Source organism: Pseudophryne corroboree, chromosome 1, assembly GCF_028390025.1.
Source record: "Pseudophryne corroboree isolate aPseCor3 chromosome 1, aPseCor3.hap2, whole genome shotgun sequence".
In the NCBI taxonomy this organism is placed as follows: domain Eukaryota; kingdom Metazoa; phylum Chordata; class Amphibia; order Anura; family Myobatrachidae; genus Pseudophryne; species Pseudophryne corroboree.
This window is the reverse complement of record NC_086444.1, coordinates 81,149,858-81,173,558: the sequence shown is the minus strand read 5'-3', so window position 1 is coordinate 81,173,558 and position 23,701 is coordinate 81,149,858. Positions and strand designations below refer to the sequence as shown.

The 23,701-nt window shown below is 46.4% G+C and overlaps 1 protein-coding gene across 2 annotated transcripts in view; it reads left to right on the top strand.

The window, feature by feature from the left end:
• Nucleotides 1-23,701, top strand: part of RANBP3L (RAN binding protein 3 like) — a 117,667-nt gene that overhangs the window by 62,094 nt on the left and 31,872 nt on the right. Inside the window, exons 9-13 of one of the 2 annotated variants that reach the window (XM_063961058.1) lie at nucleotides 11,319-11,403; nucleotides 13,938-14,025; nucleotides 16,862-16,986; nucleotides 17,080-17,200; nucleotides 19,570-19,676. In XM_063961058.1, the coding sequence (XP_063817128.1) occupies nucleotides 11,319-11,403; nucleotides 13,938-14,025; nucleotides 16,862-16,986; nucleotides 17,080-17,200; nucleotides 19,570-19,676 (526 nt within the window). The remainder of the gene's footprint in view (nucleotides 1-11,318; nucleotides 11,404-13,937; nucleotides 14,026-16,861; nucleotides 16,987-17,079; nucleotides 17,201-19,569; nucleotides 19,677-23,701) is intronic. The other variant, XM_063961050.1, reaches the window with a different exon arrangement.

Here is a 23,701-nt window from a genome sequence, read left to right as displayed (position 1 = left end):
TGCTGGGGTTCCTGAAAGGACCATGGGGAATAGCGGCTCCGCAGGAGACAGGGCACAAAAAGTAAAGCTTTAGGATCAGGTGGTGTGCACTGGCTCCTCCCCCTATGACCCTCCTCCAAGCCTCAGTTAGATTTTTGTGTCCGGCCGAGAAGGGTGCAATCTAGGTGGCTCTCCTAAAGAGCTGCTTAGAGAAGTTTAGCTTAGGTTTTTTATTTTACAGTGAGTCCTGCTGGCAACAGGATCACTGCAACGAGGGACTTAGGGGAGAAGAAGTGAACTCACCTGCGTGCAGGATGGATTGGCTTCTTGGCTACTGGACATTAGCTCCAGAGGGACGATCACAGGTACAGCCTGGATGGTCACCGGAGCCTCGCCGCCGGCCCCCTTGCAGATGCTGAAACGAGAAGAGGTCCAGAATCGGCGGCAGAAGACTCCTCAGTCTTCTTAAGGTAGCGCACAGCACTGCAGCTGTGCGCCATTTTCCTCTCAGCACACTTCACACGGCAGTCACTGAGGGTGCAGGGCGCTGGGAGGGGGGCGCCCTGGGAGGCAAATGAAAACCTCTTTTGGCTAAAAATACCTCACATATAGCCTCCGGGGGCTATATGGAGATATTTAACCCCTGCCAGAATCCGTTAAGAGCGGGAGACGAGGCCGCCGAAAAAGGGGCGGGGCCTATCTCCTCAGCACACAGCGCCATTTTCCCTCACAGAAAGGCTGGAGGGAAGGCTCCCAGGCTCTCCCCTGCACTGCACTACAGAAACAGGGTTAAAACAGAGAGGGGGGGCACTAATTTGGCGTTAAAAATATATAAAAAAGATGCTATAAGGGAAAACACTTATATAAGGTTGTCCCTATATAATTATAGCGTTTTTGGTGTGTGCTGGCAAACTCTCCCTCTGTCTCTCCAAAGGGCTAGTGGGTCCTGTCCTCTATCAGAGCATTCCCTGTGTGTGTGCTGTGTGTCGGTACGTGTGTGTCGACATGTATGAGGACGATGTTGGTGAGGAGGCGGAGCAATTGCCTGTAATGGTGATGTCACTCTCTAGGGAGTCGACACCGGAATGGATGGCTTATTTAGGGAATTACGTGATAATGTCAACACGCGCCAAGGTCGGTTGACGACATGAGACGGCCGACAAACAATTAGTACCGGTCCAGACGTCTCAAAAACACCGTCAGGGGTTTTAAAACGCCCGTTTACTTTAGTCGGTCGACACAGACACAGACAGGGACACTGAATCCAGTGTCGACGGTGAATAAACAAACGTATTCCTTATTAGGGCCACACGTTAAGGGCAATGAAGGAGGTGTTACATATTTCTGATACTACAAGTACCACAAAAGAGGGTATTATGTGGGATGTGAAAAAACTACCGTAGTTTTTCCTGAATCAGATAAATTAAATGAAGTGTGTGATGATGCGTGGGTTCCCCCCGATAGAAAATATGGGCGGTATACCCTTTCCCGCCAGAAGTTAGGGCGCGTTGGGAAACACCCCTTAGGGTGGATAAGGCGCTCACACGCTTATCAGAACAAGTGGCGGTACCGTCTATAGATAGGGCCGTCCTCAAGGAGCCAGCTGACAGGAGGCTGGAAAATATCATAAAAAGTATATACACACATACTGGTGTTATACTGCGACCAGCGATCGCCTCAGCCTGGATGTGCAGAGCTGGGGTGGCTTGGTCGGATTCCCTGACTAAAAATATTGATACCCTTGACAGGGACAGTATTTTATTGACTATAGAGCATTTAAGGATGCATTTCTATATATGCGAGATGCACAGAGGGATATTTGCACTCTGGCATCAAGAGTAAGTGCGATGTCCATATCTGCCAGAAGATGTTTATGGACACGACAGTGGTCAGGTGATGCAGATTCCAAACGGCACAAAGGTGTATTGCCGTATAAAGGAAGAGGAGTTATTTGGGGTCGGTCCATCGGACCTGGTGGCCACGGCAACTGCTGGAAAATCCACCGTTTTTACCCTAAGTCACATCTCTGCAGAAAAAGACACCGTCTTTTCAGCTTCAGTCCTTTCGTCCCTATAAGAGTCATATCTGCCCAGGGATAGAGGAAAGGGAAGAAGACTGCAGCAGGCAGCCCATTCCCAGGAACAGAAGCGTTCCACCGCTTCTGACAAGCTCTCAGCATGACGCTGAGACCGTACAGGACCCCTGGATCCTACAAGTAGTATCCCAGGGGTACAGATTGGAATGTCGAGACGTTTCCCCTGCGCAGGCTCCTGAAGTCTGCTTTACCAAGGTCTCCCTCCGACAAGGAGGCAGTATGAGAAACAATTCACGAGCTGTATTCCCAGCAGGTGATAATTAAATTACCCCTCCTACAACAAGAAAAGGGGTATTATTCCACACTATATTGTGGTACTGAAGCCAGAAGGCTAGGTGAGACCTATTCTAAATCTAAAAAAATTTGAACACTTACAAAGGTTCAAATCAAGATGGAGTCACTCAGAGCAGTGATAACGAACCAGGAAGAAGGGGACTATATGGTGTCCCGAGACATCAGGGATGCTTACCTCCATGTCCCAAATTTGCCCTTATCACTAAGGGTACCTCAGGTTCGTGGTACAGAACTGTCACTATCAGTTTCAGACGCTGCCGTTTGGATTGTCCACGGCACCCCGGGTCTTTACCAAGGTAATGGCCGAAATGATGGTTCTTCTTCGAAGAAAAGGCGTTTTAATTATCCCTTACTTGGACGATCTCCTGATAAGGGCAAAGTCCAGGGAACAGTTGGAGGTCGGAGTAGCACTATCTCGGATACTGTTACAACAGCAGGGGTGGATTCTAAATATTCCAAAATCGCAGCTGATCCCGACAACAAGTCTCCTGTGCTTAGGGATGATTCTGGACACAGTCCAGAAAAAGGTGTTTCTCCCGGAAGAGAAAGCCAGGGAGTTATCCGAGCTAGTCAGGAACCTCCTAAAATCAGTGCATCATTGCACAAGGGCCATGGTAAAAAAATGGTGACTTCCTTCGAAGCAATTCCAGTCGGCAGATTTCATGCAAGAACTTTTCAGTGGGATCTGCTGGACAAATGGTCCGGATCGCATCTTCAGATGCATCAGCGGATAACCCTATATCCAAGGACAAGGGTGTCTCTCCTGTGGTGGTTACAGAGTGCTCATCTTCTAGAGGGCCGCAGATTCGGCATTCAGTTTTGGATGTTGGTGACCACGGAGGCCAGCCCGAGAGGCTGGGGAGCAGTCACACAAGGAAAAAATTTCCAGGGAGTGTGATCAAGTCTGGAGATTTTTCTCCACATAAATATACTGGAGCTAAGGGCAATTTACAATGCTCTAAGCTTAGCAAGACCTCTGCTTCAAGGTCAGCCGGTATTGATCCAGTGGGATAAAACATCACGGCAGTCGCCCACGTAAATAGACAGGGCGGCACAAGAAGCAGGAGGGCAGTGGCAAAAACTGCAAGGACTTTTCGCTGGGCGGAAAATCATGTGATAGCACTGTCAGCAGTGTTTCATTCCGGGAATGGAAACTGGGAAGCAGACTTCCTCAGTAGGCACGACCTCCACCCGGCAGAGTGGGAACTTCATGGGGAAGTTTTCCACATGATTGTAAACCGTTGGGAATTACCAAAGGTGGACATGATGGCGTCCCGTCTGAACAAAAAACGGGACAGGTATTGCGCCAGGTTAAGAGACCCTCAGGCAATAGCTGTGGACGTTCTGGTAACACCGTGGGTGTACCAGTCGGTGTATGTGTTCCATCCTCTGCTTTTCATACATAAGGTACTGAGAATTATAAGACGTAGAGGAGTAAGAACTATACTCATGGCTCCGGATTGGCCAAGAAGGACTTGGTACCCGGAACTTCAAGAGATGCTCACAGAGGACTTATGGCCTCTGCCGCTAAGAAGGGACTTGTTTCAGCAAGTACCATGTCTGTTCCAAGACTTACCGCGGCTGCGTTTGACGGCATGGCGGTGGAACGCCGGATCCTAAGGGAAAAGGCATTCAGGAAGAGGTCATTCCTACCCTGGTCAAAGCCAGAAAGGAGGTGACCGCACAACATTATCACCACATGTGGCGAAAATATGTTGCGTGGTGTGAGGCCAGGAAGGCCCCACGAAGAAATTTCAACTCGGTCGATTCCTGCATTTCCTGCAAACAGGAGTGTCTATGGGCCTCAAATTGGGGTCCATTAAGGTTCAAATTTCGGCCCTGTCGATTTTTCTTCCAGAAAGAATTGGCTTCAGTTCCTGAAGTCCAGAAGTTTGTCAAGGGAGTATTGCATATACAACCCCCTTTTGTGCCTCCAGTGGCACTGTGGGATCTCAACGTAGTTCTGGGATTCCTCAAAACACATTGGTTTAAAACCAGTCAAATCTGTGGATTTGAAGCATCTCACATGAAAAGTGAACATGCTCTTGGACCTGGCCTGGACCAGGCGAGTGTCAAATTGGTGGTTTTTTTCTCAAAAAAGCCCATATCTGTTTGTCCATTCGGACAGGGCAGAGCTGCGGACTCGTCCCCAGTTCTCTCCCTAAGGTGGTGTCAGTGTTTCACCTGAACCAGCTTATTGTGGTGTCTTGCGCCTACTAGGGACTTGGAGGACTCCAAGTTGCTAGATGTGGTCAGGGCCCTGAAAATATAGGTTCCAGGACGGCTGGAGTCAGGAAAACTGACTTGCTGTTATCCTGTATGCACCCAACAAACTGGGTGCTCTTGCTTCTAAGCAGACTTTTGCTAGTTGGATGTGTAATACAATTCAGCTTGCACATTCTGTGGCAGGCCTGCCACAGCCAAAATATGTAAATGCCCATTCCACAAGGAAGGTGGGCTCATCTTGGGCGGCTGCCCGAGGGGTCTCGGCTTTACAACTTTGCCGAGCGGCTATTTAGTCAGGGGCAAACACGTTTGTAAAATCCTACAAATTTGATACCCTGGCTAAGGAGGACCTGGAGTTCTCTCATTCGGTGCTGCAGAGTCATCCGCACTCTCCCGCCCGTTTGGGAGCTTTGGTATAATCCCCATGGTCCTTTCAGGAACCCCAGCATCCACTAGGACGATAGAGAAAATAAGAATTTACTTACCGATAATTCTATTTCTCGGAGTCCGTAGTGGATGCTGGGCGCCCATCCCAAGTGCGGATTATCTGCATTACTTGTACATAGTTACAAAAATCGGGTTATTATTTGTTGTGAGCCATCTTTTCAGAGGCTCCGCTGTTATCATACTGTTAACTGGGTTCAGATCACAGGTTGTACAGTGTGATTGGTGTGGCTGGTATGAGTCTTACCCGGGATTCATAAATCCTTCCTTATTGTGTACGCTCGTCCGGGCACAGTATCCTAACTGAGGCTTGGAGGAGGGTCATAGGGGGAGGAGCCAGTGCACACCACCTGATCCTAAAGCTTTACTTTTTGTGCCCTGTCTCCTGCGGAGCCGCTATTCCCCATGGTCCTTTCAGGAACCCCAGCATCCACTACGGACTCCGAGAAATAGAATTATCGGTAAGTAAATTCTTATTTTCTGATACTACAAGTACCACAAAAGAGGGTATTATGTGGGATGTGAAAAAACTACCGTAGTTTTTCCTGAATCAGATAAATTAAATGAAGTGTGTGATGATGCGTGGGTTCCCCCCGATAGAAAATTATGGGCAGTATACCCTTTCCCGCCAGAAGTTAGGGCGCGTTGGGAAACGCCCCTTAGGGTGGATAAGGCGCTCACACGCTTATCAAAACAAGTGGCGGTACCGTCTATAGATAGGGCCGTCCTCAAGGAGCCAGCTGACAGGAGGCTGGAAAATATCATAAAAAGTATATACACACATACTGGTGTTATACTGCGACCAGCGATCGCCTCAGCCTGGATGTGCAGAGCTGGGGTGGCTTGGTCGGATTCCCTGACTAAAAATATTGATACCCTTGACAGGGACAGTATTTTATTGACTATAGAGCATTTAAAGGATGCATTTTCTATATATGCGAGATGCACAGAGGGATATTTGCACTCTGGCATCAAGAGTAAGTGCGATGTCCATATCTGCCAGAAGATGTTTATGGACACGACAGTGGTCAGGTGATGCAGATTCCAAACGGCACAAAGGTGTATTGCCGTATAAAGGAAGAGGAGTTATTTGGGGTCGGTCCATCGGACCTGGTGGCCACGGCAACTGCTGGAAAATCCACCGTTTTTACCCTAAGTCACATCTCTGCAGAAAAAGACACCGTCTTTTCAGCCTCAGTCCTTTCGTCCCTATAAGAGTCATATCTGCCCAGGGATAGAGGAAAGGGAAGAAGACTGCAGCAGGCAGCCCATTCCCAGGAACAGAAGCGTTCCACCGCTTCTGCCAAGCTCTCAGCATGACGCTGGGACCGTACAGGACCCCTGGATCCTACATGTAGTATCCCAGGGGTACAGATTGGAATGTCGAGACGTTTCCCCTTCGCAGGCTCCTGAAGTCTGGTTTACCAAGGTCTCCCTCCGACAAGGAGGCAGTATGGGAAACAATTCACAAGCTGTATTCCCAGCAGGTGATAATCAAATTACCCCTCCTACAACAAGAAAAGGGGTATTATTCCACATTATATTGTGGTACTGAAGCCAGAAGGCTAGGTGAGACCTATTCTAAATCTAAAAAAAATTTTTTTGAACACTTACAAAGGTTCAAATCAAGATGGAGTCACTCAGAGCAGTGATAACGAACCAGGAAGAAGGGGACTATATAGTGTCCCGAGACATCAGGGATGCTTACCTCCATGTCCAAAATTTGCCCTTCTCACTAAGGGTACCTCAGGTTCGTGGTACAGAACTGTCACTATCAGTTTCAGACGCTGCCGTTTGGATTGTCCACGGCACCCCGGGTCTTTACCAAGGTAATGGCCGAAATGATGATTCTTCTTCGAAGAAAAGGCGTCTTAATTATCCCTTACTTGGACGATCTCCTGATAAGGGCAAAGTCCAGGGAACAGTTGGAGGTCGGAGTAGCACTATCTCGGATACTGCTACAACAGCACGGGTGGATTCTAAATATTCCAAAATCGCAGCTGATCCCGACGACAAGTCTGCTGTGCCTAGGGATGATTCTGGACACAGTCCAGAAAAAGGTGTTTCTCCCGGAAGAGAAAGCCAGGGAGTTATCCGAGCTAGTCAGGAACCTCCTAAAATCAGTGCATCATTGCACAAGGGTCCTGGTAAAGATGGTGACTTCCTACGAAGCAATTCCATTCGGCAGATTTCACGCAAGAATTTTTCAGTGGGATCTGCTGGACAAATGGTCCGGATCGCATCTTCAGATGCATCAGCGGATAACCCTATATCCAAGGACAAGGGTGTCTCTCCTGTGGTGGTTACAGAGTGCTCATCTTCTAGAGGGCCGCAGATTCGGCATTCAGGATTGGATGCTGGTGACCACGGAGGCCAGCCCGAGAGGCTGGGGAGCAGTCACACAAGGAAAAAATTTCCAGGGAGTGTGATCAAGTCTGGAGACTTTTCTCCACATAAATATACTGGAGCTAAGGGTAAATTTATAATACTCTAAGCTTAGCAAGACCTCTGCTTCAAGGTCAGCCGGTATTGATCCAGTGGGAAAAACATCACGGCAGTCGCCCACGTAAATAGACAGGGCGGCACAAGAAGCAGGAGGGCAATGGCAAAAACTGCAAGGACTTTTCGCTGGGCGGAAAATCATGTGATAGCACTGTCAGCAGTGTTTCATTCCGGGAATGGAAACTGGGAAGCAGACTTCCTCAGCAGGCACGACCTCCACCCGGCAGAGTGGAAACTTCATCGGGAAGTTTTCCACATGATTGTAAACCGTTGGGAAATACCAAAGGTGGACATGATGGCGTCCCGTCTGAACAAAAAACGGGACAGGTATTGCGCCAGGTTAAGAGACCCTCAGGCAATAGCTGTGGACGTTCTGGTAACACCATGGATGTACCAGTCGGTGTATGTGTTCCATCCTCTGCTTCTCATACCTAAGGTACTGAGACTTATAAGACGTAGAGGAGTAAGAACTATACTCATGGCTCCGGATTGGCCAAGAAGGACTTGGTACCCGGAACTTCAAGAGATGCTCACAGAGGACTTATGGCCTCTGCCGCTAAGAAGGGACTTGTTTCAGCAAGTACCATGTCTGTTCCAAGACTTACCGCAGCTGCGTTTGACGGCATGGCGGTGGAACGCCGGATCCTAAGGGAAAAAGGCATTCCGGAAGAGGTCATTCCTACCCTGGTCAAAGCCAGAAAGGAGGTGACCGCACAACATTATCACCACATGTGGCAAAAATATGTTGCGTGGTGTGAGGCCAGAAAGGCCCCACGAAGAAATTTCAACTCGGTCGATTCCTGCATTTCCTGCAAACAGGAGTGTCTATGGGCCTCAAATTGGGGTCCATTAAGGTTCAAATTTCGGCCCTGTCGATTTTCTTCCAGAAAGAAGTGGCTTCAGTTCCTGAAGTCCAGAAGTTTGTCAAGGGAGTATTGCATATACAACCCCCTTTTGTGCCTCCAGTGGCACTGTGGGATCTCAACGTAGTTCTGGGATTCCTCAAATCACATTGGTTTAAAACCAGTCAAATCTGTGGATTTGAAGCATCTCACATGAAAAGTGACCATGCTCTTGGCCCTGGCCTGGACCAGGCGAGTGTCAAATTGGTGGTTTTTTTCTCAAAAAAGCCCATATCTGGTTGTCCATTTGGACAGGGCAGAGCTGCGGACTCGTCCCCAGTTCTCTCCCTAAGGTGGTGTCAGTGTTTCACCTGAACCAGCTTATTTTGGTGCCTTGCGCCTACTAGGGACTTGGAGGACTCCAGGTTGCTAGATGTTGTCAGGGCCCTGTAAATATAGGTTCCAGGACGGCTGGAGTCAGGAAAACTGACTTGCTGTTATCCTGTATGCACCCAACAAACTGGGTGCTCTTGCTTCTAAGCAGACTATTGCTAGTTGGATGTGTAATACAATTCAGCTTGCACATTCTGTGGCAGGCCTGCCACAGCCAAAATATGTAAATGCCCATTCCACAAGGAAGGTGGGCTTATCTTGGGCGGCTGCCCGAGGGGTCTCGGCTTTACAACTTTGCCGAGCGGCTATTTAGTCAGGGGCAAACACGTTGGTAAAATCCTACAAATTTGATACCCTGGCTAAGGAGGACCTGGAGTTCTCTCATTCGGTGCTGCAGAGTCATCCGCACTCTCCCGCCCGTTTGGGAGCTTTGGTATTATCCCCATGGTCCTTTCAGGAACCCCAGCATCCACTAGGACGATAGAGAAAATAAGAATTTACTTACCGATAATTCTATTTCTCGGAGTCCGTAGTGGATGCTGGGCGCCCATCCCAAGTGCGGATTATCTGCAATACTTGTACATAGTTACAAAAATCGGGTTATTATTGTTGTGAGCCATCTTTTCAGAGGCTCCGCTGTTATCATACTGTTAACTGGGTTCAGATCACAGGTTGTACAGTGTGATTGGTGTGGCTGGTATGAGTCTTACCCGGGATTCAAAATCCTTCCTTATTGTGTACGCTCGTCCGGGCACAGTATCCTAACTGAGGCTTGGAGGAGGGTCATAGGGGGAGGAGCCAGTGCACACCACCTGATCCTAAAGCTTTACTTTTTGTGCCCTGTCTCCTGCGGAGCCGCTATTCCCCATGGTCCTTTCAGGAACCCCAGCATCCACTACGGACTCCGAGAAATAGAATTATCGGTAAGTAAATTCTTATTTTTTGTTGTATTACTTATTAAAGTAGAAAAAGTATTTGTAATAATATAGGGGGTGTTTTGCACCCCCTATCCCCCCGCATCCATAGGACCCCATTATAAAGTAAATTCCCACCAGCCATTGGCAGTAGACCCCCCACTGATCTAAAATCTACTGACCGTTCATACATTGCCCTGCACATTGGCGTGCTATCTGTTATATAGCAGTGCCAATATTCCGCACACAGCGGCGCATTAATACATGGGGGGTAAGCGGTATCAGTGCCCATAACATGTGTTCATACCACTTCTCCTCCATAGTGACGGTTCTTACATCTACCCCTTTATCTCCGCCCACTTTATCTAGACTGACCATATTATTCCTTTAAGCTTGGACACTCTTGAATTATGCAGGTTCTGTGGCTGGCTGGCTGGCTGGCGGACTACAAGCCTGCATTTCACCTGGTTTTAAGCAGTCACAGAACCTGTGTATTTCATGAGTGTCCCAGGTTAAAGGGATAATATGGTCAGCCTACTTGATAATCTCCAAGGTTTAGTAAGCAGACCCATCAGTCCTCAGGACCCCGAACAGTTCCCTAGCAGGTGCACAGGTGCAGTCATTACTCACTGACATATTTTAAAAGATCCGCAGGTGGAGCAAATTATTTCTCTTGCGATTCTGTGAGGAGACCTGGAAAACATGACCTGTTTGGGGTCCTGAGGACCGAGTTTGAGAACCTGTGTTATAGAGTAAGGGTTGGTGTTTGTACACGCCTGGCACCTTGTCTTATTCTGATCAGTCTGGATTGGAATATTGCCTGTAAAGAGTATATTGTCTCCCTTTAATACATAGGGGGATATTTATCATGCCTTGGAGAGAGATAAAGTGGAAAAGTTTCCCAAAGAAACAATCGGCTTCCAACTGTCATTTATCTTGCACAGTATTTGGAATGACAGAAGTTGATTGGTCGCCCTGGCAGCTTTTTCACGGGGAAAATGGCACAGTCCAAGCAGAGATCACATGGAAAAAATGGCCAGTGCGCCATATTTCCGTTTGAATTGTGCTGCGCTGCTGATGCAAGACCCGTTGTAGAGACCCCACTTTAGTCTTGCATTCTCGTACAATGACCATTTAAAGATTAGAATGTGAGAAAAGAGGAAAGTGAATGATGGGAAAAGAGGTTGAGGAAGGAAGGTTTTCAGGGTTTTGCCCGATAAAGTGCCAGATTTTCCATAACGAACATTTTTGGGTGCATATATAATTAAATATTTTGTGAAACTTGCTACAAACAAGACTTTTATGAAAACTGGCTGCCGGCGATGGGAGGGGTGAATTGGGGTATGGGGGGTGATCTTGTGCTCAGCATTTGTAGAAATGTTGCACAATATTGCCTTGTGAATACGCCTCCTAAGTGGGCCCCGGGCGACCCTAATACTCGTCTGCCTCTTGGGGTTTGTTGCCGTTAAAATATCATGTACCAGCGCGTGGTCACCAGTACGGCCGTGGCCCCATCCATATCCAAGCCTGACGAGGTTAACCCTGACACCCATAGTGTTTATGACTGCGGATTGGCTGTGGTTATGGCTGTTGTGACTAGAATCCTCTTACTGTTCTCTCTTTTTCTAGAATGCAGCCGTCTGAGCAAATGTTTGTCCCGCACAAATACAAAGCCGACTTTGTCTTCGGAGAGAACATGGAGAAGAGAGTTATGGTGAGTTCCTGCCTTGTCCGGGGGAGACGCTGAATCTGAGAACTCCCAACTGTGTTTATGTTTTTCAGATGATCCAGTGTAGTTGTAGTAGTTACAGTATCTAAAAGTATTTAAACACAAAATGCATTGTCAATGAGATGCGTAATATTTAAAGTGTAATATATATAGCAATGGAGAGGGCAGGTAATTTCCCTGCTGGGACTTTAAGATTCAGGGATATTAGCTGGACAATGACGGTATGTAATATCCTGTTGGTATATAAGGTTTGGATGATGTGCTTGTTAGCCTGGTAAAGGTAGAAGTCATGTGACTTGAGCTGCCTGCACAGAATGGAGGATGCGGTATAGAAAGCCGACACTGTCTACGCCAGGCTGGACTAAACTGTGGCTCCCCATCTGTTGTGAAACTATACATGCCAGCATGCCCTGCCACAGTTCCCTGCTAGCAAAACTGTGGCAGGGCATGTAGGTACTTGTAGTTTCACAGCATCTGGAGAGCAACAGGTTAGCCAGGCCCGCATGGTCTGGTTGTTGACATGGACAAAATGTTAACTGTGAATGTCAACAGTCAACACGTCAACCATACAATGTTGCATTCATCTTGAATTTAAACCTTACCCTAACTGCAGCCTAACTATAATCTAACCCTAATGTCGGCTGCTGACATTCACAGAATCGATATTCTGACAATGTGAATGTCAACATGTTCAATGACAGTAAGGATCGCATAAGCCTCAGCTGAGAATTAGCATGTAGGATTTGTAAATGCACCATGATTACTGGTCTATAGTGGTCATTTTCCCACAGCATTTACTAATAATCCCTATAATGGTTCTCTGAATTTTGGTACACTTATGTTTGGGCATAGATAGGCTTATATACTGTCCGTTTACACCGGGACACTCATGAATTACACAGGTTCTGTGGCTGATTAAAATCGGGTAAAACGCAGGCTTGAAGTCAGCCAGCCACAGAGCCTGTGTAATTCATGGATGTCTCAGTTTAAAGGGATAGTATGAAAAGCTTAGGTATAGGGTCTTATTGAGGCTGATTTGTTACTGTGTCCAACTTTAGGCTTTTTTTTTTTTTAGCAGGATTTTGGTTCATGGATCTGATCCGGATTTCCAAGAAATATTATTGGGCCTAATTCAGATCTGATCGCAACAGCAAATTTGTTAGCAAATGGGCAAAACCATGGCCCTCATTCCGAGTTGATCATTCGCTAGCTACTTTTAGCAGAAATGCAAACACAAAGCCGCCGCCCTCTGGGAGTGTATCTTAGCATAGCAGAATTGCTAACGAAAGATTAGCAATTCTGCTATTAAGTATTTCCTTGCAGTTTCTGAGTAGCTCCAGACCTACTCCTAGATTGCGATCACCTCAGTCCTTTTAGTTCCTGGTTTGACGTCACAAACACGCCCAGCGTCCGGCCAGCCACTCCCCCGTTTCTCCAGCCACTCCTGCGTTTTCTGCTGGCACGCCTGCGTTTTTTTTAGCACACTCCCAGAAAACGCAAGGTTACCACCCAGAAACACCCCTTTCCTGTCAATCATTCTCCAATCAATAGAGCGACTGAAAAGCTACATTCGCCCGTGAGTAAAATAGCATAGTTTTGTGTAAAATTGCTTAGCGCATGCGTCCTGCGGTGCATACGCATGCGCAGAACTGCCGGATTTTGGCCTATTAGCAATTCTGCTAAAAATAGCAGCGAGCGAACAACTTGGAATGACCACCCATGTGCACTGCAGGTGGGGCAGATGTAACATGTGCAGAGAGAGTTAGATTTGGGTGGGGTGTGTTCAAACTGAAATCTAAATTGCAGTGTAAAAATAAAGCAGCCAGTATTTTTCCCTGCACAGAAACAAAATAACCCACCCAAATCTAACTCTCTCTGCACATGTTACATCTGCCCCACCTGCACTGCACATGGTTTTGCCCATTAGCTAACAAATTTGCTGCTGCGATAAGATCTGAATTAGGCCCATTGTGCAAGGCCATTGTAATTTTCTGACTTTAATTGTAATTTTTATCATTTAAGTCCCATCAGTTTAGTTACATTATGCACATTTTATCCTGGATTTTGTTTCATAGTTCCCGCATTCTGTTTGGAAAGGTATTCAGTATTTGCTTAGGGCAGAGGTTCTCAAACGCACCCCAACGGTCCAGGTTTTAAGTTCATCCATGCTTGGACACAGTTGACTTAATTAGCACCTCAGTCAGTTTGATTTAACTATATGTGCTGAGCCCTGGATATACCTAAAACCTGGACCGCTGGGGTGCCTTCAGGACTGAGTTTGGGTATATCCTAAAATATTCAAATGTTGTTGTTTTTTCTTAATCTATGTCTTGGTAGGCCATGCGTGACTTCTGTCCTGCAGCAAGGAAGAGCGCACATATTGCTGTAACATCTCTTTAAATATATAGTAGACTGTCATTATGGCTCGGTGGAAAAGTAAGAAGAAAACTGCTGTGTGCCGTATAAAATCACATGCGCTTATTTATAGCCGAGTGTAAGTCTATTCACTCTATTTTCAGATTTCCAAGAGTCCAACCAGTGCCCCCCAGTGCAAGCGGGAATCAACTTCTACCAGGGGATCGTGTAACAGGAATTGGCCTTATCCGAGTAAGACGCTGTATATTCCTCTGTGCACCACACTGCACTTTATATTGCAGAAAGCATATTAGCCGTTGCATGTAATGGACTGTGCATTATTTACAGTTTATGTTTATAGAAAGGTTCAATAATCCATGTAGTTCATCGCTACTCTCCCATTCTCTAGCTAGAACTGCTTATACAGTTTATATGGTGCCCGTTTCCAGAGAAGGCAGCTAGACTAAACTAAACAGCCTGGTGCATAGTTGTTTATACTGTATTATAAAATACTCGTTATGAACCCTTTGCAGCTGTCTCGGTGCATGTACAGAAGTGTTCTCATGCACCTATTATTTGTGCGCCATATGCCACACTGTGCATCTGTCACTTGGATGCTTCGTCATAAGTAGCGATTTGTGAACTTAGACTTTTTTAGTAATTTAGGCCCAGATTTATCAAGCCTTGGAGAGTGATTAATTGCACGGTGATAAAGTACCAACCAACTAGCTCCTGTCATGTTACAGGCTATGTTTGAGAATTGACAGTTAGGAGCTGATTGGTTGATACTTTATCACTGTGCAATTTATCACTCTCCAAGGCTTGATAAATCTGGGCCTTAGGGGGTTATTTAGTACGGCTGCAATAATTTCTTTTGCATGCTGGGGGGCCGTCCATCACAGGGAAGGGCCGCCCAGCATGCAGAATGGCCTGCCCAGTGGCTGTAATTGCGGTCGCAGTAACTGTGGCCGACACCCTGCAGCCGCATCGGAGATACTGCGTGTGACGTCACGCATCCACCCCCTGTTTTCCCCACACCACCCCCGCAATGCACCATCGCCGCCCCGCGACCGCCTCTGCCTGTCAATCAGGCATAGGCGTTCGCACTCATTGCGTGATGACCACATTTGGCGCATGCACAGGACGGTGCCTGCGCGTGTGCCACAGATGGAGTTATTGTGGTCCTGAATAACCACCTTAGGGTTACATGTACTAAGCAGTGATAATAGCAGAGAAGTGAGCCAGTGGAGAAGTGCCCATGGCAACCAATCAGCAATGAAGTAACATCTATAATTTGCATACTATAAAATGATACAGAGCTGCTGATTGGTTGATGGGGAAATATCTCCACTGGCTCACTTCTCCGCTCTTATCACTGCTTAGTAAATGTACCCCTTAGTTCCTTATTCACATCATAGATACATCCAAGTTCACTTATAGAGGCAACAGTAAATTGTGATCTAGCCAATCAGCTCCAAACTGTCAAGTGTTTGAAAAAAAATGACAATTGGGAGCTGATTGTCTGGGACACCAATTATCATACGCAACAAGTTTTAAATAGCTAAAATGCATTGTTAAATAAGCTCCACAGCCTGTAACATGACAATTAGAAGCTGTTTGGCTGGTACTTTATCACGCTTCACTTTATCACTCTCCAAGACTTAGTAAATCTCCCCCAAAGTGTCCTAGGGTTAGCTATAACAAACCTTGGAGAGAGTTAAAGAGGTCTATTTACTAAGCCTTGGAGAGAGATAAAGAGGACTATGTACTAAGCCTTGGGGAGAGATAAAGTGGATGGAGATAAAGTACCAACCAATCAGCTCCTAACTCATTTTTCAAACGCAGTCTGTGACATGGCAGTTTGGAGCTGATTGGCTGGGACTTTATCTCTCTCCAAGGTTTGATCTCCCCCTTAGTCACTTAGGGGTCTATTCATGCAGCAGAGAAAAGCCCTGTTTTGCGTTAAACAGGGCTTTTCTCTGCTTACCGCAATTCACAGAGCGGGTTACCGTGGAGAAGTCCCTGACTTCCCCAGCGGCACCCCCGCTCTGTGGCCTAATCGCATCACCATACCTCTGTATGGTGAGTGCGATTCATGAAGGTGCGGAAAGCTCTGCTTTCCGCTTCTCCGTGGAGTTCAGGTTCGCCATCTCAGGACGGCGTAACCTGAACTGTAGTACGGAGACATCAGGGAAGCTCAATGCTTCCCTGATCGCTGCTCTGCACCTCGCGCTGGCTCCGCCCCCCGACCTCCCAGCAACCACTGCGGCCGGCCGGGAGGTCAACACCCTGCGCATGCGCAAAGGGACCCGCCGCTGGACTCCGCGCATCGCAGGGATGGACCGCTGGAGATGACCTCACTGCAGGAGCCCCAGACACCGCAGCGCATCGTCGGAAGGGTAAGTATACATGAATTGCTACTTATCACAGCTATACATCGCATCGAAGCGATGCGATGTATAGTGATAAGTAGCAATTCTGTTTTCGTTTTCTACATGAATAGACCCCTTAGTATTTAGGAATTAGTATAAAGTTGTAGATGATTTCATTTTCTTTACAGGTACTTATATAGTGACAGCATATTTTGTTGTGCTTTACAATTGGGAACTACGCAGTAATAAAACAAGACTGGGTAACAACAGACGCAGAGGTAGGAGGGCCCTGCTCGCAAGCTTACAGTGCATAGGCACAGCCATGTGTGGGCAATGCGTGGGCTAGTGCATCCATAGTGGTAGTCAGTCTATTGCTTTTCTAACTAGTTTAGCGCCTGTAATGCCACCGCCAGTATCCAGGGTCCCCGTGCATCATACTGTTCTCGCACTAGTGATCAGAATAAGACGCAATACTGGTTTCTGTGTATCATGAAGAGCTGGCAGAAGTCACTGCTGGTCAGTAGACGTTAATATGGATACAATGCTAAAAAAAATTCAGGGTTCTTTCAAGGGCAAATCCCCAAAAACTGGGACAGCTCATGGAAATTGGGGTTACAGTATAAGACAGCTGTGGGGTTACAGTATAAGATGCACGTGCTTTTCCATTTGTCATACTTGCTGTGATGTGCAAAGCTGACTTGAGATTTGTTTTGTAGAACACAGATCCCATAAAAGCCTAATAGAATCAGCCGCGGCGTACACCTCCCGGCCCAGACAGAAGTACGAACTGGATCAAGTGGAAGTTATCACCGGGGAGGAGTCCGAGCGCAATGTGCTGCAGGTGGGTCACTACTACTATTATTAGATAGATAGATATTTTTGTTTTATTGTCTATTGCAAATTAATTTGGTCTTTTCTGTTTTTTCTGTTCTAGGTTAATTGCAAGCTCTTTCTTTTTAACAAAGAAAATCAGTCCTGGACAGAAAGGGGACGCGGATATCTGAGACTGAACGACGTCGCCTCCAGTGGCATTGGACCATTCCGATCGCGAATAGGTAGAGCTCTGCATTCTGTTAGGCAGCCGAAGCCACATTCCTAGCACCGTGGGTCCTCCAAGCATAGGGAGAGGCACTCTTACAGTGAGACTGTGACTAGTAATTGGTGCATATACAGTGCAGTATCTCATTTAGGGTGGGGATGCATTATACCTGAAAATGCTCCCAAAACTCTGAAAATATAGTTTTACTGAACTTATCACATGTGCACCTAGTTTCAGAATGTGTGACATTCCGGAGCTTGAATGAGGTGTGCAATGCCATCTGCAGATGGCGTTACCCTATAGAAGCCCATGGGCATCTTTCCATATTTCACGAGAGGGATCCAATCGGATGCCACCCAGTACCCCCGCGGTCCGTGCATCACTCGACGCATGCGCAGAAAGACTGCTGGGCCCAAAACCTGCAAGTCCTAGTATCGCAAAGGGCAGCTCTTACCGGGAGAGATGTCTTATGTGATTTTTTTCAAGCATACAAAGTTAATAAACGCCGCAATGCTTGCTAAGAGTGGCGAGATGCGCGTCATGCATCTCGCCCTCAAAGATTAAAAACTGTTTCATCCATGAGACCTAAAGATCACTCAGGCCACACAGTTTTGAGAGTTGTAGGAACCAATGCTCACCTATCTTGCTAATGTAGTTATACCAGGATTCTGACTTACAGGAAAATAAGATTCAGATAGGGAAAACAGACACGTATAAGAACCTTTTGCATATTAAAAACCAGTAGTATTGGCTGCGCGATGAACCCACACAGCACCCATCTTACTGTCTGCCATAAAGAATGTTCTATTTTGAGTGTACTTTTAAACATACGAGCTTTTTGCAAATAGCTGGTCACATGATATGATCTAGCAGTCCAACTGTAACACTATTTTAGCCACCGTCCTATCCACAAAACTGAAACACTGAAACTGTGCAGGCAGTACACACGGTTTCCAAGCATTTAAGTGCTGTATTCCACAGCAGCCAATCAGATACTTGCTTGCAACAACCTAATGTGCTTAGAGTAATGAAACATGATATATTATTGGTTGCAATGGATTATAATAACTTGCACCATTTAAAAAAAAATAAAAACAAAAGATTGTTCCCTTGGCAGCTGGATTTCTGGTTTGAAAACATTTCCCAGTTTTGCTTATGGTTTATTTAATAGCCAGAGCCACTTGTTTTGTAGCTACTCCCGAAGGCTCACACTATTTATAGTCATATGTGTAGGGGGGCCATAATATCCCTTTAATCCGGGACTCCTGTGATTTCCACAGGTTCTGAGGCTGATTGAAACCAGGTGAAATGGGGCTGTAATGCATAGATAGACAGTGTCCAGTTAAACAGTCAATAAGTTGACCAAAACAATATAAAAAAGACTTTTGTCAACCTTTTTTGTGTTGATCATTTCCGTGTGGACATTTTAAGCCTGTCAACCTTAGACACAGTCGACCTTTTACCTGTCGACCTATTGAATGTCACCCATATGGGGTCGAGATATTGATTGTCTATCTAATTTGTGTAGATCTATTAGGATGGGGCCACACATAGTGGCCTGAGTGGGACCCGCTTGACCAAAAGTTGGGTTTTGTGTTCATATGGATCCTGCTCTGCCGGATGCCGCAGAACAGGATCCGGCCAGCGCCACGTCGGGCTGTGCCGCACTTTAACACATACATTTAAATATATGTGTTCAACTTGAAATCTCGTCGTCCTGTCATCCGGTTCAACTGCACCGCCGCATATGTGTGAACGTCTGCATCAGAGCCCATGTGCAGGCTACTACCGGCCAATCAGATCCCTCTGAACGGGACCCGCTTGGCCGCTATGTGTGTCCCCAGCCTTATACCACACTTGGTAAAATGCATACTTGAATTTAGCTTGCTATGGCTGATTGAAACCAGGTGAAATGCAGGCTTGAATTTAGCTTGTTATAGCTGATTGAATCCAGATAAAATACAGACTTGAATTTAGCCAGTGACAGAACCCGTGTAATGTGTCCCGCATTAATGGGATATTATAGCAAGACTACTTGTTTTGATATATATATTGATATTTATCAACACTGTTAATCTTACCTCTTTTCATTTCACGTTTCAGCTCGCCTTATACTTTTCCAGTTACATTTCAACAATTTGATGCACAGTCCTCAGCGAATAATAAAATAACAATACACGCCTAACGCTTTCCTTGGTTACATCCTTTATAAGAAATGTCGATTACTATGGGCAAGGACCAAATTACCGCACCGCTTCATGGTAGTTTGGCCATTCACCATGGGTAACCCGACCACTTTTTTTTTCCATAAAGGATGCTATCTCCAAAAGCCTCCAAGATATTCTTCCTGCTGCTTTAAATACTATGTCGGCTTTTTCTACCCAGTGGCTTGCTGTACCAGATATCGACTCAGCATGGTGGGGAAGTGTGGGCCTCTGGCAGCAGAAAACTCCTGCCAGGTAGCAGGAAAAAGGTGGCAGCACAAGGGAGAGGTAAAAGGCAATTTTTGTTTTAACACACACGGGAAAGTAAGGATTGACAGGGGAAAGCGAGGCTCAGCTTACCAGGTTCCTGTAGGCCCCATTTTGAAATATTGAATATTAAAACTTTATGGTTCCCGTATTTATGTTTGGCTTCTCCTACTGCTCTTACATGAGTAAAGTAATAAACAGTGGAGGGATATCCATTTCCATCGAGATAAAGGGCAGCATTCATAAATGGACACACTAGGTTCCTGCCGAAGGGTCCAAAGAGGCGTTATAAACACGTCACCCATTATAGAACTTTTGCAAATCATGAATCTGATCTCATTCTGTATCGGTTTAATGTATAGCTCCATTGGGTATACCAATGATGTAGTCTCGCCCATGACCAGGTATAAATAAAGAGTAGGAAAGATAAGGGAGAACAGAAATGATTAAGTTGATAAAGGAACCCGTCATTTTATCTTTATTTCATGTTTGTATTGTCTTTGTTCCATTGTGTTATTTGGATCATAAACGTACAAACTGCCTACAATGTGGTATGTGTCCGTTCCAGAATTCTTACTTGTATTTCCAGATTTTTGGGTAGTTTCTGAGCGGGGAATTTACAATGGAGCATAGGTGCAAAAAGGATGTTTGCAGTGCAAGAGTTCAGCCTGATTGGCTGGTGTAGGCGCGTTTCTGGCGATTATAGCGGTTAGATTTAAAACGGCAATTAGTTTTAAAGGCAAAAACAGCTTGGTCTTTTATTTAAAGTGAATTGCTGCTTTAAATGTATCACTGGGACCAACACATCAGAGTCTTTTACATTTGGGCCATTGTCTCATTTACTAAAATGTGCAAGCATTGCTGATTTTATAGAATTAGTAGTGCAGAGGCCATGGGGTAGGAAGATAGGAATGCTTCTGCTTATCGTCCACCGTCTCCAGCTGCGTTACTACGGAACATAGGATCACAATATGGGAGAAAGGTCACTTACGGTTCTAGAATAAAATTACAATCCACCCGTACCTGCTCAACCTTATACAGGTAGCAAGATAATCAGTCACTCTTGGCCTTGGGACCATGTCTTACTATTCTCCCCCTAGTTTCTTATTTAATGTTTGTACATTCCAATGTTTCACTCCCTTCAGCTAAACGTAAATCTAGAGAGAGCTAACAGGATGAAAATGTCAGCAAGTAACAAATCCAACAGTCGCCCTCATTTATTCTGGCCCCTGGGTCACTGTGGTGGATGCGTCTGGCAATCCTGTTCCTCCTAGGGAAAATATTACATTTGTATTGCTCCTGTTACAGTATATGACCTATAATACTCTCATACTGCTGCAGTCTTAGATGCATTTTGCCAGGAACACGGCATGGCATAAATATTCATATCAGCCCATTATTAGCCGTTTATAAGTAAGGGATCCAAAGAACAGAGTACTGTGACTCTAAACACTCATATGTATTAAATATAATTTTGTGGTTCTTAGACACATGGGACCGGATGTATTGGAGTGCGAGACGGCTGGAGCTCCGAACTTCGGCCACACTCGTAAGTTTTTTTTTAAAGCAGCAAATATTTACAAGGTAAAATCAACCTGGTTTTGCCTTGTTAACGTTTGCTGCTTTAAAAAAACGTATGAGTTTGGAGCTCCGGCCTCCTCGCAATCCTTTACGTCCGGCCCATTGTGTGCAATGTAATGAAGTCCGGGTTCGGCGGCTCGGCGAGATGCAAGCCGGACTTGGACGTTATTTTAGAGGGGCAATCATTTACTAGGCTAAACCATGCCTTGTAATGATTGCCCTTTTAAACAAATGTCTGAGTTTGGCCGGCATCCCGCACAGCCTCCGAACTTGAGCTTCATTACATCCTATGATTTGTTCAAGACTTCTAGTTCATTTAATTAAAGAAAAAAAAAATAAGATTTTACTCACCGGTAAATCTATTTCTCGTAGTCCGTAGTGGATGCTGGGTACTCCGTAAGGACCATGGGGAATAGACGGGCTCCGCAGGAGACTGGGCACTCTTTAAAGAAAGATTAGGTGCTACATCTGGTGTGCACTGGCTCCTCCCTCTATGCCCCTCCTCGAGACCTCAGTTAGGGAAACTGTGCCCGGAAGAGCTGACATTACTAGGAAAGGATTTGGAATCCAGGGTAAGACTCATACCAGCCACACCAATCACACCGTACAACTCGTGATAACTATGCCCAGTTAACAGTATGAACAACAACTGAGCCTCATTAAACAGATGGCTCAGAACAAAAAACCCTTATAGTTAAGCAATAACTATATACAAGTATTGCAGAGGTCCGCACTTGGGACGGGCTCCCAGCATCCACTACGGACTACGAGAAATAGATTTACCGGTGAGTAAAATCTTATTTTCTCTGACGTCCTAGTGGATGCTGGGTACTCCGTAAGGACCATGGGGATTATACCAAAGCTCCCAAACGGGCGGGAGAGTGCGGATGACTCTGCAGCACCGAATGAGCAAACTCAAGGTCCTCCTCAGCCAGGGTATCAAACTTGTAGAATTTTGCAAACGTGTTTGAACCCGACCAGGTAGCAGCTCGGCAAAGTTGTAAAGCCGAGACCCCTCGGGCAGCCGCCCAAGAAGAGCCCACCTTCCTCGTGGAATGGGCTTTGACTGATTTAGGATGCGGCAGTCCAGCCGCAGAATGTGCAAGTTGAATCGTGCTACAGATCCAGCGAGCAATAGTCTGCTTAGAAGCAGGAGCACCCAGCTTGTTGGGTGCATGCAGGATAAACAGCGAGTCAGTTTTTCTGACTCTAGCCGTCCTGGAAACATAGATTTTCAGGGCCCGGACTACATCCAGCAACTTGAAAGCCTCCAAATCCCGAGTAGCCGCAGGCACCACAATAGGTTGGTTCAAATGAAACGCTGATACCACCTTAGGGAGAAATTGGGGACGAGTCCTCAATTCTGCCCTGTCCATATGGAAGATCAGATAGGGGCTTTTACATGACAAAGCCGCCAATTCTGACACACGTCTAGCCGAAGCCAAGGCCAAAAGCCTGACCACTTTCCACGTGAGATATGTCAACTCCACGGTCTGAAGTGGTTCAAACCAATGTGATTTTAGGAAATCCAACACAACGTTGAGATCCCAAGGTGCCACTGGAGGCACAAAAGGGGGCTGAATATGCAGCACTCCCTTAACAAACGTCTGAACTTCAGGCAGTGAAGCCAGTTCTTTTTGAAAGAAAATAGATAGGGCTGAAATCTGGACTTTAATGGAACCCAATTTTAGGCCCATAGTCACTCCTGACTGTAGGAAGTGCAGAAATCGACCCAGCTGAAATTCTTCTGTTGGGGCCTTCATAGCCTCACACCAAGCAACATATTTTCGCCATATGCGGTGATAATGTTTTGCTGTCACATCCTTCCTAGCTTTTATCAGCGTAGGAATGACTTCAACCGGAATGCCCTTTTCCATCAGGATCCGGCGTTCAACCGCCATGCCGTCAAACGCAGCCGCGGTAAGTCTTGGAACAGACAGGGCCCCTGCTGTAGCAGGTCCTGTCGGAGCGGCAGAGGCCAAGGGTCCTCTGAGATAATTTCTTGTAGTTCCGGGTACCAAGTTCTTCTTGGCCAATCCGGACCGATGAGTATAGTTCTTACTCCTCTCTTTCTTATTATCCTCAGTACCTTTGGTATGAGAGGAAGAGGAGGGAACACATAAACCGACTGGTACACCCTCGGTGTCACTAGAGCGTCCACAGCTATCGCCTGAGGGTCCCTTGACCTTGCGCAATATCTTTTTAGCTTTTTGTTGAGGCGGGACGCCATCCTGTCCACCTGTGGCCTTTCCCAACGATTTACAATCAGCTGGAAGACTTCTGGATGAAGTCCCCACTCTCCCGGGTGGAGGTCGTGCCTGCTGAGGAAGTCTGCTTCCCAGTTGTACACTCCCGGAATGAACACTGCTGACAGTGCTATCACGTGATTTTCCGCCCATCGGAGAATCCTTGTGGCTTCTGCCATCGCCATCCTGCTTCTTGTGCCACCCTGTCGGTTTACATGG